This window comes from Nilaparvata lugens, chromosome 3, assembly GCF_014356525.2.
Source record: "Nilaparvata lugens isolate BPH chromosome 3, ASM1435652v1, whole genome shotgun sequence".
Classification (NCBI taxonomy): domain Eukaryota; kingdom Metazoa; phylum Arthropoda; class Insecta; order Hemiptera; family Delphacidae; genus Nilaparvata; species Nilaparvata lugens.
This window is the reverse complement of record NC_052506.1, coordinates 12,679,622-12,697,892: the sequence shown is the minus strand read 5'-3', so window position 1 is coordinate 12,697,892 and position 18,271 is coordinate 12,679,622. Positions and strand designations below refer to the sequence as shown.

Sequence of the window (18,271 nt, the reverse complement as noted above, 5' to 3'; positions counted from 1 at the left end):
TGGGACTTCCCTAATAATGGAGTTTTTTTGAATGTATATTGTGATTGATACTTCTGAAATGTAGGTAACGACTCCTGCTTGACCTCAAGTGATAAATTACTTTGGAAGCCAGTATTTTATTTAATCAAAATTTTTTCTTTCTCTCTTAGTTTAATACAGTGGCTAATGATAATAGTATTGTGCCTGAAATGATTCATTCAGTTTTTGAATATTTTCAAATTGTACTGATAATTTTATTAATTGTAATGCTAGAATTTTACTCATTATTAGAAGTTTTTGTCTGTATTATTATATGATAGTCAACAAACATGCTATGAAGTAACTATTTTTTGTAATTTACTGTTTATAGAAACTTTCATTATAGTATTGCTATATCAAGAATGTTGTAATTATATTCTTGTCACTATTGTCTATTGGTATTTTCTATTGCCTTTTAATTGATAAAAATTGTATTTTACAATTGTCTTGATGAAATAAACATCTATTCTATTCTATTCTCTTTTTGCATTTGAAAAATGTACAACTGACGTTAACCCTTTATCCTTTAAATGCCTGGTATTTTTATTTGATTATTAGAATATACTTGAAACTATTTAATACTATAAAATCATAAACTTTTAGTGAAAATCTCATAGTTTAATAAGTAATTATACACTGCTAGCGGCGCATTGCCCTGCACTCGGTCAGTCTCTTATATTATGAACTACTTTTTCAACGCTATCTTCTTATAAACTAAAACATTTTCTTTTGGTATTATCCTTTGTTCACAAGTCTCAGAAGTACTATCCTTTGCAAAGCTACATTTCATATGTCCCCATAATCTATGGTTCGAGGGAATGCCCAATTTATTGAGAATAATTGATGAAAGTTCAGGTATTATGGGTTGCAATCCAATTGCCGATATCCTTAAAGTTTCCATCACAATATGTAACACAATGTCAAGATGGTCTCGACTGTCTTTTGATTTTCGTAGTTCCCATGGTTTGTTGCTTTCAAAGAATCTGTTTGCTTCATGCAAAGTCAGAATAATTTCTTCTATTCCTCTGTAGAAATTGAAGTGTTTGTAATGGTCAGCTACCTCATCTGGAAAGCAATGGAATAATTGTTTAAACTTTTTTATTTTTTTATATGACTCTTATTACTTTCAATACTTTCACATGATTTAAAAATAGACTGAACCATAATTCCTAGTAATCATAAAAACTTAAACTTGAATGAATTATTGAAAATGTGCTAACAAATAAAAGTAATTCCTATATCGTACTGGAGAAACATTTTGTTCACTGTGGATTTTCTGTTATGATATCAACCATAATCTAATCCCCGATTTAGAGTATTTTTATTTTATTTTTAATGTGGGCTGTCATTTATACATAATTATTTACATTGACCAATGCACAAATCAAATACATGATTAGAAAAGGACCAACAGGCCTAGCCCAAAACTGTTCCCTTTCCGAATTTTGATAGTAGTAAGCGAATGTCTAAAAGGTAGGTTATGTTGCTTCACTTTGAATCAATTCAGAGTCCAGAAATATACAAACCAAAATATAGAATTTCACTAGATTGAAAACCGAAAAGAATAAAAATACTGCTTGTATATAGATTAAAAACTGTAAATTGTAAAGTTTGCAAAACTTGAAAACATTGAATTATTTATAAATTTAGAAACCAATAAAAGAAACGAAATTCACTCAAGACACAAAAATCCAAATTATTTACTAACTTTTCAAAGAATGATTTTATTTTATTGATACGATAACTAACGAATCTTTTTTCATCATCATAACGAAAATCCCAATTAAATGCTGTAATTCACCCCGAAGACTTCTGATACTGCAAATATTGACAACAGGGTGAACAGGTAGATGGAAATTCTATGAGCGCTATACTATTCAAATATTATTTGTCAGCCCGGGAATCGAACCCAGTACCTCCTAATTGCCGGTCAGGAATGCTTACCCTTTACACCAAACTGACAATCTGGCAATTACGAGGTATTACTGGGTTCGATTCTCGGGCTGACAAATAATTTTTGAATAGTATAGCGCTCATCGAATTTCCATCTAGCTGTTTACCCTGTTGTCAATATTTGCAGTAGCAGAAGTCTTCGGGGTGAATTACAGCATTTAATTTGGATTTTCGTTTAATAATAATAATTAATTCATTAGCATTTGAATAATTGCAATATCTCAGTAATTTCCATCTGGAGAATCTTTTTTCATTGAGCCAGTTATCATTACAAAATGACTGATGAACTGTGGACTACAACTGGAAGTTATCAATTCGAAAAAAGAACAATATATTTATAACTGTAGGAAATTTTCGATATAACATCAATTTTCAGTGTTCGAAATAGCTTTTAATTTAGATTTTCATAATACAGTAATAAACCAAGAACGTTTTTAATTCACAAAGAATATCGGGGCACCGAGCTTCACTCATTATTCTTATTTATTGATAAACAGAATACAATTCTCTAAAATGATCATGTTTATAATTTAGAGCTGGCTATACATCAGCTTATGAATTTCGGGGATGCGATATTTTGATTTTCCACATAATCACTCGCTCACTTTTTACTATCCACGGACGACGAAAGTCTCAGCTGTTTCAGCCAAGGATGAATTATCCTTTTAATGTCGTTCAGCGAGTTTTCCCAAGGATGAGACCTTGTGCAATCGAATTTTTATATCATAAACCTACTATGTTCCAAATTTTGTGAAAATCGTTAGAGCCGTTTTCGAGATCCGTTGAACATAAATAACCAGATATAAAAATATAAACAGACATACAGAAATTGCTCGCTTAATATAATAGGATTAAGAGTGAAAAATGTACCAGGTAGGACTGTGAGACGTTCTTGAAGTATCGCTGCACTCGAAGAACAGTATCTAGTGTAATTTTCGGCAGAAAATTTGGGAAATATCTGAAGCGCATTGACAGTTTTCCCTGTACATCTATTGAGAAGATTGCCCAGTGTATCGGCTAGTTCAGCATTCATTAGATTTATTGCTTTCTCCTCATTGAAGTCTGAAACAAGAATTTCAAGTATTGATTGAACAGGGAAATGATCAATTTAGGAAAAATATAAATCAAGCACAAAAAGTTTACCCCAAAGTCACCTGTTTTAGAAGCTTGAATAAGATGCATTTCGGGTGAAGTTATAACTAATTTTTCCTAACTTAGGCTAGTTTCACACTCATTCGGTTCGTTTCGTTTTCGGAAAATTCCGATAAGTGTGAAACGGTGATTAGGTTTGAATTCGGTACCGAATAGAAACCGCATAGAACCGAACGCCCACTTGACTCTAATAAATTCCATCAGGTTTCAATTCGTTGCTAGCGAGAGGCTACTTTCACACACTTTCGGTTCGGTTCGGTTCGTTTCGTTTTCGGTTCGTTTTCGGCAAATTCCGATAAGTGTGAAACGATGATTCGGTTTGAATTCGGTACCGAATAGCAACCGCATAGCACCGAACGCCCTCTCAACACGGATAGGTTTCATCATATTCGAATTCGTTGCTAGGGGAACAGGAAAAAACAAAGTCTTTTACACACGTTTGCCTTTTTTGTTTTTATTATAACCTGATATCGTGATTATCTGTTTCAAAATTTTCCAAGTCAAAATCATATGGTCAATTCATTTCTGTTAGTTCACAGGAACATTTTTTTCTCAATGAATAGTTTGCTAAAAAATATGAAAGATAAATTAAAACTCAGGGAGAATTTTAATTTTTTTATTTTTGTTTTATTTTTCCACGAATATTACATGATTTCATCAATGTAGAGAAGAGATGAAGTTTATATATATGATGGTATATGTTAGAATATATATTCTAATATATATATGATGGTATATATGACATATACCATGTGTCGAAACAAGGAACAAATTTTCAATTTAAAAAATAATCTCTCTGAACATCAAAAATTAACATAATCAAAAAGAAACTATTCAAATAATTAACAATTTTTAATTAACTTTCAAATTTTGTTGTTCAAGAAATAACATCTTACAATTTAACACCAGCTGTTATATTTAAAATATACCAGCATGAACTGTGAAAATCCAAACACAGCTGTGTTTGAGAAGAAAATACCTAATTAGAACCGTACGAATTAAAACCTGACATGTATGAAAGCTTCATTCGTTTTCGGTAACGAACCGAACCGAACCGAAAACGAACCGAACCGAATGCGTGTGAAACTAGCCTAAGAAATTTTGTGGTATGGAAATCTTGTTATGAAAATTGCATATAATTTTATTCAATATCAAGATCTCAAAAGGTTGGCTAAACACAAGTACACAAATTTTATAATTCTATACCAGTAATATTGTTAGGAGGTATTCCTGGTAGTTCTCATAAACACTGGAAAAAATATTTTAAGGTTAGAGTTTACATGGAGTGAACGATTTATATCTAATCAAATCTTATATTTCAAATATTTATAAGAAAGTGGATTATTTTCATGAAAATATAGTTCAATGAATTATTGTTTTGTGTAACCTACTTCTATTTTTGAACATTCTAAATTTTGAACTAGAACATTTTTCAACGTTGTCCATACATTATGGACTGTTTTATGAAAGAATATCTGTTTTTATATTTAATATTCTGTTTTTATATCTGTTTATATATTAGCTCCCTGGTATTCTTCGATCCAGTACCTAACTTTTCTTGCAGTTAGAGTTTTTGCTATCAATGAGTTCCGCACTGATATGAAGAAATAAATATTAATTTTAAGGATGGATCTTTAGAGCAATACTAACTGAAATAATAATAATAACCGCTGGGTTCCGAAATATTGAGCCCGTAGATCTGAAAATCATTTGCATGCAAAATCATAGAAGATATTTTATGAATTAGAACTATGAAAACATATGAAGAAACAAGAATATAATATACTAAAATATAAATATGTAACATATACTAAAATAATAAAATGTAATATCCACCGTGGTTCCGAAGGATTATTGAGCCAGTAGATCTGACAATAATTCACATGCAGAATCATAGAAGATATTTCATTAATTGATTGGAAGAAACTATTAAAAACATAACTCACTCGCATCACTATGAGGAGTTCCTTCGCGTAGAAGAAAATATCTGAGTCCAGAAGATGTGAATTTGTCAGCCGCCTGCATTGGATCAACAACATTGCCTAGTGATTTCGACATTTTCTCTCCATCAATAATCCAATGCGAATGAACTTGAACCGATCTCGGAGGCTCTAAGCCACTTGCAAGCAGAAAACACGGCCAATATATCGCATGAAACCTGAAAAAAGAAGTTATTGATACACTAGGTTATCATACCATATTTTACAGACCGCTACTATACACATTACAAAGGAATGTGTATCAAATATATATTACAGCATCATGGACAAGAAATATAAAATAAATGGAAGAAAAGTACTGAAAGAAATTAGTGGAAAAAATACTTGGAATTGCCATAACCGATGATTTATTGAAGACTAGTGGATTTCTAGTCAAGTTGGATATTAATAATGTCTAACAACTGAAACTGTAGTCTATTTTATTTAAATTAATGAAAGGTTTTGACAATTTCAATTATTTTAATTCATTTTTTCATGCATCTCACAATACTAAACACATGGATCATAGAAAAAGAAGATGGTAAATATCAGGCGCATGTTTAGATGAATTTTTAAGGGCCGGTTTCCGAGCTCGGGATTTAGCTAAGTCCTAGACTTTAAACAGCTGGAGTCAGAAAATTGGTTTTCCAAAACGGGGCGTAGTCGCAGTCATTGTCATAGTCACGTTTGAATTAAATTTCGAAAAACTAGAAAATAGAACACAAGATAAAATAAAGAGAAAATAGTGTAAAGTTTCAGCTATTTTGAATTATTTGAGAATGTCTAATTTTGTCAAGGATAAACGTTTCCAATTATAGAAATGAGAAAATAAAAACTACGACTACTGTTATAAAAGCTGCGACTACGCCCCGTTTTGGAAAACCAATTTTCTGACTCCAGATGTTTAAAGTCTAGGACTTGGCTAAATCCCGAGCTCGGAAACCGGCCCTAAGTGTTTCCGATATCAATCAACAATCGGCTGCTTCACAGTAAAATTTCAATAGAGTTTCAGGATGTATAGAAGAATCTGGGGACCAACATGTGACGGAGGAGTGTGAAGAGCCAGATTCAATAGTGAGATAGATCATGCCATTGGAGCAGAAAATATGATGCGATTAATAAAAGCCAGAATGATTGAATGGCTTGGACACTTAGCCAGAATGAGTGACGGGAGGGTACCATCAAGACTCCTGGAAGAAAGAATGCTTGGAACGAGAAAGAGAGGTCAATCACGGACAAGACAACGACGGACAAACGACGCGATTGGAGACCTCCGTGTGCTGGGCGTAGCAAACTGGCGACGGAGGGCACAGGATAGAGACGAATGGAGGCGCTGTGTTGAGGAGGTCAAAGTCCACCCAGGACTAAAGTAAAGCCGGATAAAGTAAAGTAAAGTAAGTAAGCTGGTTTCAGGAAATTCAGGTCAGGAGTAGGTGGAGCTGACGTCACTCAACTTGGCTATTGTGCATACATCGCATGACCCCTAACTACCGTTTACTTCTACTGGGAGTACACAGAAAATATATGGATGGGATAAAACGAATTTCTATCAATAATTTTATTCGTATTCAAAATTGAATCGGCTTCTTAACGTCAGAAACTTATTAATTATATTCAAATCTTGAAAGGCACATTAATGTTGATAATAAAGTATATTCCTAAAATGAGCATATTTTATACGATAAAAAAAATAGATCTGAGTACCCTATTCATACTTGAAAATGGCATTAGTAGCCGAAACATGTCGTGACGAAATAATTTGAAAGGGTACTCAGATTTATATTTATATTCATATTAAAAGTAGCCCTAATGAAAAAGACAATATTTTATACGTTTTTATATTTGATTGTATAAATGTAAAGAACAAAACAAAGCATTTTTTATACAATCTTCACTCCTGATAACTTCAAGATATGAAGAAGAATGAGAGTTGAAAGATATTCGAGTGCGGATTGAACAATCCGAATCCAAAATTTCTAACAGAATTTCAAAGAAAAAATGTTTCAAATATGTTTTCATTAACAATATTTTAATATTGTACGATAAAAGTCACTATCGTTTTGAACATGAAATCGTTTTAACCTACTTGAGAATATCCTTGCCGACCACATGTACAGGAGGCCATTTTGACACTTGGCCCGGATAGCCAACTACGGTCAAGTAATTGACGAGCGCATCCAGCCACACATAGACGGTCTGGTCAGCGTCGTCAGGCACCGGGACGCCCCAATGCACTCTTTTCGCCGGACGGGATATCGACAGGTCTGCATCCATGGCTCCCTCTTCTATCCATCGGACAAGCATCTTGTGAAATTTCAAAGGCTGGACCGTTTTTTCTGCAACAATAGTGGAAACCATGAGTTGGCCCAGAAAGTCCCAAATTTTCAACACAGTACTTGAAGTTTAAGAGATTTTAATAACAGTTTAAGAAAGAATAAAGTCCAGAATGAAGTACTCAGAAGTTGTATAGACGCTCCTTGGTACATCAGGAACTGTGATCTCCACCGCGACCTGGGAGTGGCGACAGTCATCAGTCAAATCCAAAGACTTGCAGAAAAACATGAGAAAAGACTTCATCAACATGGAAGCAATCCAGCTGCTCAACGTGCATCGAGTAAGAGGACAACAACGCAGAAAGCCACATGAATTAGTTTAATGCTAAAGTGCTCAGATGGAAGTACACAAGCAAAATACTGTATCCTTTCATGCTAAAAATAATCTTTAATTTAATCATTGACCAATATAGAAGGCTTAACCAATAGGTTTTACCTTCACAAACAATATTCTTATCAATTAAAGTCAAAATAAAATAGGTTATTAGTCTTTAACTAGGTGCCATATAAAAAAGTTTAAAAAATTTTCGATAAATAATAAATTACATTCAAGCAATGTATTAATTAAAGACAATATTTTATACGTTTTTATATTGATTGTATAAATGTAAAGAACAAAACAAAGCATTTTTTATACAATCTTCACTCCTGATAACTTCAAGATATGAAGAAGAATGAGAGTTGAAAGATATTCGAGTGCGGATTGAACAATCCGAATCCAAAATTTCTAACAGAATTTCAAAGAAAAAATGTTTCAAATATGTTTTCATTAACAATATTTTAATATTGTACGATAAAAGTCACTATCGTTTTGAACATGAAATCGTTTTAACCTACTTGAGAATATCCTTGCCGACCACATGTACAGAAGGAGGCCATTTTGACATTTGGCCCGGATAGCCAACTACGGTCAAGTAATTGACGAGCGCATCCAGCCACACATAGACAGTCTGGTCAGCGTCGTCAGGCACCGGGACGCCCCAATGCACTCTTTTCGCCGGACGGGATATCGATAGGTCTGCATCCATGGCTCCCTCTTCTATCCATCGGACAAGCATCTTGTGAAATTTCAAAGGCTGGACCGTTTTTTCTGCAACAATAGTGGAAACCATGAGTTGGCCCAGAAAGTCCAAAATTTTCAACACAGTACTTGAATTCCGAGTTTAAGAGATTTTAATAACAGTTTGAGAAAGAATAAAGTCCAGAATGAAGTACTCAGAAGTTGTATAGACGCTCCATGGTACATCAGGAACTGTGATCTCCACCGCGACCTGGGAGTGGCGACAGTCATCAGTCAAATCCAAAGACTTGCAGAAAAACATGAGAAAAGACTTCATCAACATGGAAGCAATCCAGCTGCTCAACGTGCATCGAGTAAGAGGACTACAACGCAGAAAGCCACATGAATTAGTTTAATGCTAAAGTGCTCAGATGGAAGTACACAAGCAAAATACTGTATCCTTTCATGCTAAAAATAATCTTTAATTTAATCATTGACCAATATAGAAGGCTTAACCAATAGGTTTTACCTTCACAAACAATATTCTTATCAATTAAAGTCAAAATAAAATAGGTTATTAGTCTTTAACTAGGTGCCATATAAAAAAAGTTTAAAAAATTTTCGATAAATAATAAATTACATTCAAGCAATGTATTAATTAAAGATGATATTATATTCAAGCAATTTATTAATGAAATTATTAAAACACAAGTAAAGAAAATGAATAATGCATTTCATTCGGGATGAATAGGCTAGCCTACACCTTCTATTGCTTCAAAAGAACATTTTACAAGAATGAATAAATGAATAACAATTGTGCATGAAATTGAAAATCAGTGAATTGAATGGATCCAAATATTATTTCCCCTGCTAAGTTATTCAGCTATGAATTTTATTGATCATACTAAAAACATTGAAATAAATATAAAAATGAATTATTGTGTTGTAGGCAGGAGATATGAATAGCTATTAGTCTACAACATTATCTTACTTGAAAAACAGTTATTTTACAGAAATTTAAGGAACGAGATTTACAAGAGAACGCTCCTTTATCAACAGGTTAGCTCTTTATTTGAGTAAATGGAAGTAAATCAAAATCAAATCAAAATCAATTTATTTGCCATAAAATACATTACAATTATATGAATTGTCCTCTAAATACAATTTGACTTTGAAAATAATATTTCTGTAATAAAACACAAATGTCAATCAAATTAGTAAATAGAGAAAGCAAAACATCAAGCTTTTTTATCAATTCGAGGCGTAAATGAAGTGTATTGCATTACATAACAATGAAAAGAGCTCAATTGGAGGTTTCTCTCAGAAATTTCGGCATAAATGTGGATGTCTCTTTCATGTATTCGATTAGCATTGAAAAAATTAAGTATAATCAGACGAATTTGATTTGATACAAAATTACAAAGTACTACTTCTACTACTACTTTCTTAGCACTACAGCCCTGTATGGGCCTTGGCTTCCTCTGACACACGCCTCCACTCGTTATGGTCATTCGCCATCCTTCTCCATCCAAGAATCCCCATCTTATTCAGATCACCCTCCACATCCTACAGCCACCTTCTCCTTGGTCTCCCTCTTCTTCTCACGCTGAAAATTTCACTCTCAAGCAGGTGTCTTTGAAGTCTGTTCTGCTCCATTCTCCAGATGTGTCCCAGCCAGCTGATTCTCCGAGATTTAATGAAGCGAACGATATCCTGGTTTTGGAGTATACTGTTTAACTCACTGTTACTTCTTATCCTCCATGTTCCATCCTGCCAAACTGGTCCAAATACTTTTCGGATAATTTTTCTTTGAAAGATTCTAAGTGCGGATATATCGGCTACAGTTAATATCCATGCTAAAAACTATGCTACTAAGTGAACTATAGCAATTTATCTATTCTTCATTTTTACAAATTTAACACATCAAGTGAAATGAGGCGAAGAATCATGCAGGCAAACAGATGATATCATTCACTGTCAAAGCTCAAAAGTCAAAAGATCAAAAGTCCAAATCTGAGCATAACGATCAAGATACTCTACGGGCCGTTTGCACAGTCAAAGCTTAAACGAAATTAAATCAGCTGGTGGCTTAAACTCAAAATGAAACACATTATAACAAACGAGACTTGATACGAATTTAATCCAGTTTAAAATTAAATGTAGTTTGAACTGTGACTGTGCAAACGGCCCTTAAGCAGGACAATTATCGTGCCAGTCCTGCTATATGGCAGTGAGACTTGGGCAACTACATTAAGTGAAAAGAAAATGTTGGGTGACTTTGAAAGAAGCGTCCTGAGGAGAATCCTTGGAGGTGTTCAAAAAGCAGGAGTCTGGCGCAGGCGGCACAATGAAGAGGTATGCCAGTTGTATCAACAAGCTGATATAGTCACAGTGATGAGAGTGTGCAGACTAAAATGGGCAGGACACCTGATGCGAGCAGATGACACATACCTATCCAAGATTGCGACGAATGGGGAAATATATGGAATGAGGAAGAGGGGGCGACCCAGGTCAAGATGGATGGATGTGGATGACCAGGATGCGGCAAAGGTTGGAGTGCAGGGATGGAGACTTGCTGCATTAAACAGAGATTGAATGAAAAAGACTAAGAAATTGTCAAAAAACCACAGATTTATTGATATTTAGAAAGACCGGTTTCGGTTATTACACCATTGTCAATCTCTGATAAACTCTGATAGAGTGGTGTAATAACCGAATCCGGTCTTTCTAAGTATCAATAAATCTGTGGTTTTTTGACAATTTCTTAGTCTTTTTCATTCAATATGAATAATTGAAGAGCTCCATTCCAAAACCTGCTAAGTCAAAAACATAATTTGTTGGCAAATTGGGAAAAACTGTTGCTGAATCACTGTATACTCTGTGTAAATGAATTCTCGCTGGAAGTAGATTCATCATTAGAAGACTAATATGTAATTAATATTTTCAAAGTTGTTATTCAATTTAACTAACCATTTTTAGCACTACAGCCCTGTATGGGCCTTGGCTTCCTCTGACACACGCCTCCACTCGTTATGGTCATTCGCCATCCTTCTCCATCCAAGAATCCCCATCTTATTCAGATCACCCTCCACATCCTACAGCCACCTTCTCCTTGGTCTCCCTCTTCTTCTCACGCTGAAAATTTCACTCTCAAGCAGGTGTCTTTGAAGTCTGTTCTGCTCCATTCTCCAGATGTGTCCCAGCCAGCTGATTCTCCGAGATTTAATGAAGCGAACGATATCCTGGTTTTGGAGTATACTGTTTAACTCACTGTTACTTCTTATCCTCCATGTTCCATCCTGCCAAACTGGTCCAAATACTTTTCGGATAATTTTTCTTTGAAAGATTCTAAGTGCGGATATATCGGCTACAGTTAATATCCATGCTAAAAACTATGCTACTAAGTGAACTATAGCAATTTATCTATTCTTCATTTTTACAAATTTAACACATCAAGTGAAATGAGGCGAAGAATCATGCAGGCAAACAGATGATATCATTCACTGTCAAAGCTCAAAAGTCAAAAGATCAAAAGTCCAAATCTGAGCATAACGATCAAGATACTCTACGGGCCGTTTGCACAGTCAAAGCTTAAACGAAATTAAATCAGCTGGTGGCTTAAACTCAAAATGAAACACATTATAACAAACGAGACTTGATACGAATTTAATCCAGTTTAAAATTAAATGTAGTTTGAACTGTGACTGTGCAAACGGCCCTTAAGCAGGACAATTATCGTGCCAGTCCTGCTATATGGCAGTGAGACTTGGGCAACTACATTAAGTGAAAAGAAAATGTTGGGTGACTTTGAAAGAAGCGTCCTGAGGAGAATCCTTGGAGGTGTTCAAAAAGCAGGAGTCTGGCGCAGGCGGCACAATGAAGAGGTATGCCAGTTGTATCAACAAGCTGATATAGTCACAGTGATGAGAGTGTGCAGACTAAAATGGGCAGGACACCTGATGCGAGCAGATGACACATACCTATCCAAGATTGCGACGAATGGGGAATATATGGAATGAGGAAGAGGGGGCGACCCAGGTCAAGATGGATGGATGTGGATGACCAGGATGCGGCAAAGGTTGGAGTGCAGGGATGGAGACTTGCTGCATTAAACAGAGATTGAATGAAAAAGACTAAGAAATTGTCAAAAAACCACAGATTTATTGATATTTAGAAAGACCGGTTTCGGTTATTACACCATTGTCAATCTCTGATAAACTCTGATAGAGTGGTGTAATAACCGAATCCGGTCTTTCTAAGTATCAATAAATCTGTGGTTTTTTGACAATTTCTTAGTCTTTTTCATTCAATATGAATAATTGAAGAGCTCCATTCCAAAACCTGCTAAGTCAAAAACATAATTTGTTGGCAAATTGGGAAAAACTGTTGCTGAATCACTGTATACTCTGTGTAAATGAATTCTCGCTGGAAGTAGATTCATCATTAGAAGACTAATATGTAATTAATATTTTCAAAGTTGTTATTCAATTTAACTAACCATTTTTTTAAAAATAAAACTGCGCATGGGCAGAAACATTGCATGGATTGGAAAAACGACTAGTTGACAGATTTTGGAAAAAAAATTAATGTTTGAATGGTAATTACGGCTTTAAAGAAGCAGGTTTCGGCAAGAAACACACTAGCAAATGATAAAGTCATATGTTTTGATGAGATATAACCTGAAAAAACAGAAATCGGAAAAAAATTGACTTAGCAGGTTTTGGAATGGAGCTCTTCAATTACCACAATATCAACTTCTCAACTACACAAAAAGTTGAACAGAGATGTTTGGAGGAGAAGATTGAGCGAGGCTGTGACCCATACTGGGTTGTGAAGCCAAAAAAAGAAAGAAAATAAGGTTTACCTTGAGCATGTGCTTACCATTTTTCAGCCAATGAAGAAGGTCGTCTTTGAAATGAGCCAATTTGAATTTATAGTTATCCTCCTCGGTCCACTCAACGATTCTGCCTGATTCAGAGCTGACATTTATTTCTCTGCCATCAGACAATTTTTGCACTTTCAACTGAGACTCTGTCAGAAAGGCTTCATCCGCCACACAATACCAACCAGCGTAGCTTCCCTTGTATATGTGACCACGGCATTTCAACTCTTTCTGTTAACAAAAATAATATCCATACACTTGTAGGTACTTGAAAAATTCCGAATAATGTTGATAATACTTAATCAGTTAATATAATATGATTGTATGGTATGAGATGTTGTGGTATTTCTCCATAATTGAAAGAATAAGACGTTGATATTATAGTCAATACCACTTTTAAAAGTAAAAGTGGTATTGACAATATCAAAGTCTTATTCTTTTAGTTAATATGAGTTATTAGTCAAATAAATTTTATTTCTCTTATAATAGAAGTTAACGCAAATTAAATTTATTCTAACTAATGCGCATATGCCTACAGGTTTTTACTCAACAGTATAACATACTCAAAACAGTTTTTGCTTGTGATGCCGTTAAAAATGTGTGTGTGTGTGTGTTGTGAGTAATTGGTAATGAGGTGAGGTTGCGGGGTAATAGAAATAAGCAAAATAAGAATCAATTATGGCTGGTGCAGCGGTAGCACCCAAAACCCCTTTTTTAACTGCTCCTACGGCATACGAAATTGTTTAAATAGCAAGTACATAGTACTTTTGTTAGCTAGGGTAATGTGAAGACCCTGGATATTTAAACCAATATTGTTAGTAATTTAATTATTGTTAGTAAATTGTATTATCATTCTTTTTTGTTCTGGATTTATTGTATGTAATTTAAATTAATAAATGATTTGATTTTTTTGTATGAAGTTGCAACATTTCAAAGCTCTGAGCTACTACAGCACGCCTGAATTTGATAGCAACATTGATATTCTAATGAAATTAATATTAATTCATATGTTTGTATAGTGAGGTACACGTTATAATGGCAGTGGATAAAGATAAAAGAATAGCGATGCCGATTCTCTTCATTAATTAATTATATTTCTACACTGTCTAAAACATAATTGGCATCGTTGGGGACCTAGAAAAGGATATTACCACCGGCTTTGTCAAATGATAGACAAGGATAGCAAAACCAAAGTTGATCAAATACTGTCATTATAACGTGGACCTCACTATAAATGTAGAATGTTATAATATGTCCGAAAATGTAACCTGTCAAGTTATAGGCCCGAATTCACCAAAAACGAAAAATAGGTTTGAGCAGCAGTTGGTTCTAAGTCAGATGATTTTGAATTGGTTGTGTAACATAGTAGTCATGGTGTTCTGCCCTAGGGCAGGTCTAAACATGATTCCTCCTTCTCCATTCCTCTCTGTCCTGTGCAATTCTCTTCATCTTGGAGTACTTTCCCTCCTCCCTGATATCATCCACCAACTTCACTCTTTTTCGTCCCAGTTTTTTTTGTGTAACATGATTTTTTGTTTATTCAGAATCAACTGGCGCTCAATCCAAGTTTTCGTTTTGGTGGATACGGTCTATAACTTAGTTTTTATTGGATATTTATGACATCGGCATATGATTACAGCTTATGACTTGATCAAATAATAATATATTAGCCATTACAAATATAATATCTCCAATTATGTACATGTATCTGAGCATCTATTTATTACCCACCCAATTTGAATATTTAACCATTCTCTGTTATTTACCATATTGTGTGATTTTCAATGAATAAATTTCTGGTCATCATACTTAATCAAAAATACATAATTGCGAGTAAAAATATGCAATATGTGAAATAAGTACCCCTAGAGTATTATAGCCGATATTAAGGAATTATACAGAATCAAAAAATATACTGTTTCTATTATTTTCCAAGATGATTTTTACAAATGCATGTTGTATCTACCCAAAAGTGTTGAACGGCTAAGACATGACGATCCTCCGATGTCCTTACAAAATCAGAATATTTTACATCAAAGTGCGTGAACATCAATTTGTATTCATCACTAATTCTTTTGCAAAAGTCTGGGAGAGACATGTTTGCATTGACTGCAGCCTGCTGAATTTTTGAGCCATGTTCGTCAGTTCCAGTGGCAAAAAATGTATCATTTTGGCCAAGAAGTTGTTGGAATCTGTGCGATGCATCAGCAATCAATGCTGTATAGAGGTGTCCTAGATGAGGAGCTGGAAAGGTAGTAATAAGAATTAATACAACCTATCGGACACATAATCTAAAACTACGTAAACATAGTAAAGTATGGTATGCATGAATAAAACTCTGCCTAATGGCCTGAGCCTAGAAGATTGCTGATTATATCGTACCGGTAACAATAAACGACCCCTTGAGCATAAAAAATTTATTGCTTTTTAGTTACTCTTTACTCTGAAAACTTTATAGAAAATAATTTATTACATTCATATTTGGATTGGATAAGTGATATTCTATGCATCTGTTGACTTGTTTAGACAACCCTTTGAAATCAACAACTTGTCATACATATTTGGACTTTTTTTTACCTCCTCTACCGATGTATAGATAGCCTATAGGTCTCAATGATGGGATTCAGCAGGCTATACCTAAAGGCCTATACTAAAGTACCTTCCTTTTTTATAGGCCTATATAATCTATTTGTTTACAGATTGTATTAAATAAACGACCTAATGTAAGATGATTAGGTGATCAACTTATACATTATTGATAGCCGACATTGAGCGCTATCGTACTAAGTCAAGTCTTGAATGGTGACAATTCGCTGGGTATTATAATTTTTTTATCCAAGCTATTGATAGATTATTTCATTATATAATGTTAACTCACCAGAGTTCACATAAAAAATTGGAGTGGTAATGTAATACGATCCATGCCGACGAAAGCAACTAAATATGCTCGCTTCAAACTTAAATCTAGTTTTAAATGTGTTAATTGCAAATGTTTTAATTGTGTTATGCATTTAAGTGAACATTAGATATATATTTATAATATTGAAATGGTTTAACAACGTGTTTTAGCGTCTTAATTAAAAGATGCAAACAACTTTCAATGATAGATTGAAAAATAAACCCGGTGTTTTTAGGTTAGGCAGCTGTTTACTTTTAGTTCGTCTATCGACATTTCTATTTTCGAAATATCGACATTATCCTCATGGTCGATGAATGAGGATGGTCGATATAATTTTACCATCAAGTATTCGCGCTAAATTTTGAAATATGTCCTCACAGAACAAAACAAAACTCAAATAGTCCTGATGTTTATGGCATATCAACAGCTCTATTAAAGTCCGCAATAGCATCAATAGCTTTTCCTCTAAGTGGTCTGATTAACAGCTGCCTGAAACTGTGTTTTTCCAGATTCATTAAAGATCTCCAGGACTGTACCAGTTTTCAAAGAGGGTAACTCGAAAGAGCTGTCAAACTACCTACAGACCATATCTGTAATACCGGCATTCTCCAAGATCTATGAGTTGGTATTTGGTAATGTTTACCCAGCTCTCAACCTATTTCGAGGAGAATATGCTTTTCACAGGAAATCAATTTGGATTTCGCAAAAGAAGATCTACTACAGGCGCCGTTCAGTCCCTGATTGATTCTATACTCAGGGCAATGGAGAACAGGCATTCAGTTGCCATGACCCTTTGTGACCTAACCAAAGCATTTGATTGAGTCTCCCATTATATACTGCTTGGAAAACTTGTGAAATATGGTGTTGGTGGAGCCGTCCTGAGAACAATACAGGATTACCTTTCTGGACGTACCCAGGTGGTTACTCTGGATGGAGCCAAATTTGAGGCACTACAAATGAGCCATGGAGTTCCCCAAGGATCTATTCTGGGCCCTTTTCTTCTCCTGATCTTCATTAAACTTTTCAGCATGGATGGAAAAGCATTATTGTTTGCGGATGACACCACTCTTGTTGCCCAGGATGAAGATCCTCAATTGGCCATCCTCAAGTCTGCCCAGCTGCTTGAAGAGGCCAATTCGTGGTTTGGAGCAAATAGGCTGTGCATGAACCAGACTAAGACGCAGAACATGTTATGCACTCTGAGACGCAGACCGCCTTCCTTTGGTGAGCCAGAAGTTAAGCTGCTTGGTTTTATGATAGATGCCTCACTGTCATGGGACCAGCACATCAACATGGTCTGCAATCGGCTCTCCAAGGTGACTTACCTGATGTGAAAGTTGAGGAACATGGTGCCAAGAAGCTACCTGGTGACTGCATACCATGCTTTGTTTCACAGCCATATTAACTATGGGATTGTGCTTTGGGGACATGGGGGTTGTTGTGAGAGGATTCTGCTTCTTCAAAAAAAGGTGATCCGCATCATTACATTCTCACCATACCTGGAACATTGCCGGCCATTGTTCAAAGAACTGCGGATCCTCACAGTCTTCAGTCAGTACCTGCTTACCTCGTTAGTGCTTCTAAAAGAACAGCTACATAAATTTCAAGTGAGAGGCCAGGTTCATGAGTATTTTACTAGAAGACGTAATGATGTAGACCTGCCACAATTGCGATTGGCCAGATCACACACTAGTTTCCCAATCCGCACCCTGAAAATATCCAACAGGCTCCCATTGTGTGTTCGTGAATTGGAAGATAAACAATTTAAAAATGAGCTTCGAGATAAACTCCTCAAACTTCCACTCTATTCCTTGGGTGAAGAGGAGATCACTCGTTTTATTTGTCACTTTGACATGCCATCTCGATAGTTTTGTAAATTTTATGAACGTTTATGTTTTAATTTCTATGACGAAATCTATCCAGTGTAAAGACTGGTCAAGGATTGAATGAAAATTATTCAAGACCAATTATTTAAAAATAAGCGGTGCCTGGACAGGACTATTATCAATATTATTACCTAGCAACTTTCACCAACCTTATGCACGACAGTAAAAT

The 18,271-nt window shown here is 35.0% G+C and overlaps 1 protein-coding gene across 2 annotated transcripts; it reads right to left on the bottom strand.

The window, feature by feature from the left end:
• Positions 1 to 569: 569 nt before the first annotated feature.
• Positions 570 to 16,483, bottom strand: LOC111050617 (methionine--tRNA ligase, mitochondrial). 2 transcript variants are annotated; one of them, XM_039425400.1, is made up of 7 exons: positions 16,196 to 16,483; positions 15,284 to 15,561; positions 13,317 to 13,548; positions 7,189 to 7,438; positions 5,070 to 5,281; positions 2,842 to 3,033; positions 570 to 1,083 (listed from the first exon to the last, which is right to left on the bottom strand). In XM_039425400.1, exons 1-7 carry the CDS (start codon positions 16,326 to 16,328, stop codon positions 704 to 706), a joined length of 1,677 nt encoding a protein of 558 aa, XP_039281334.1. In that variant the 5' UTR covers positions 16,329 to 16,483; the 3' UTR covers positions 570 to 703. The 2 variants fall into 2 exon arrangements, with proteins under 2 accessions (XP_039281334.1, XP_022192656.2); XM_022336964.2 differs by lacking the exon at positions 7,189 to 7,438 and adding an exon at positions 8,273 to 8,525 and having other exon boundaries at positions 16,196 to 16,477.
• Positions 16,484 to 18,271: the final 1,788 nt, after the last annotated feature.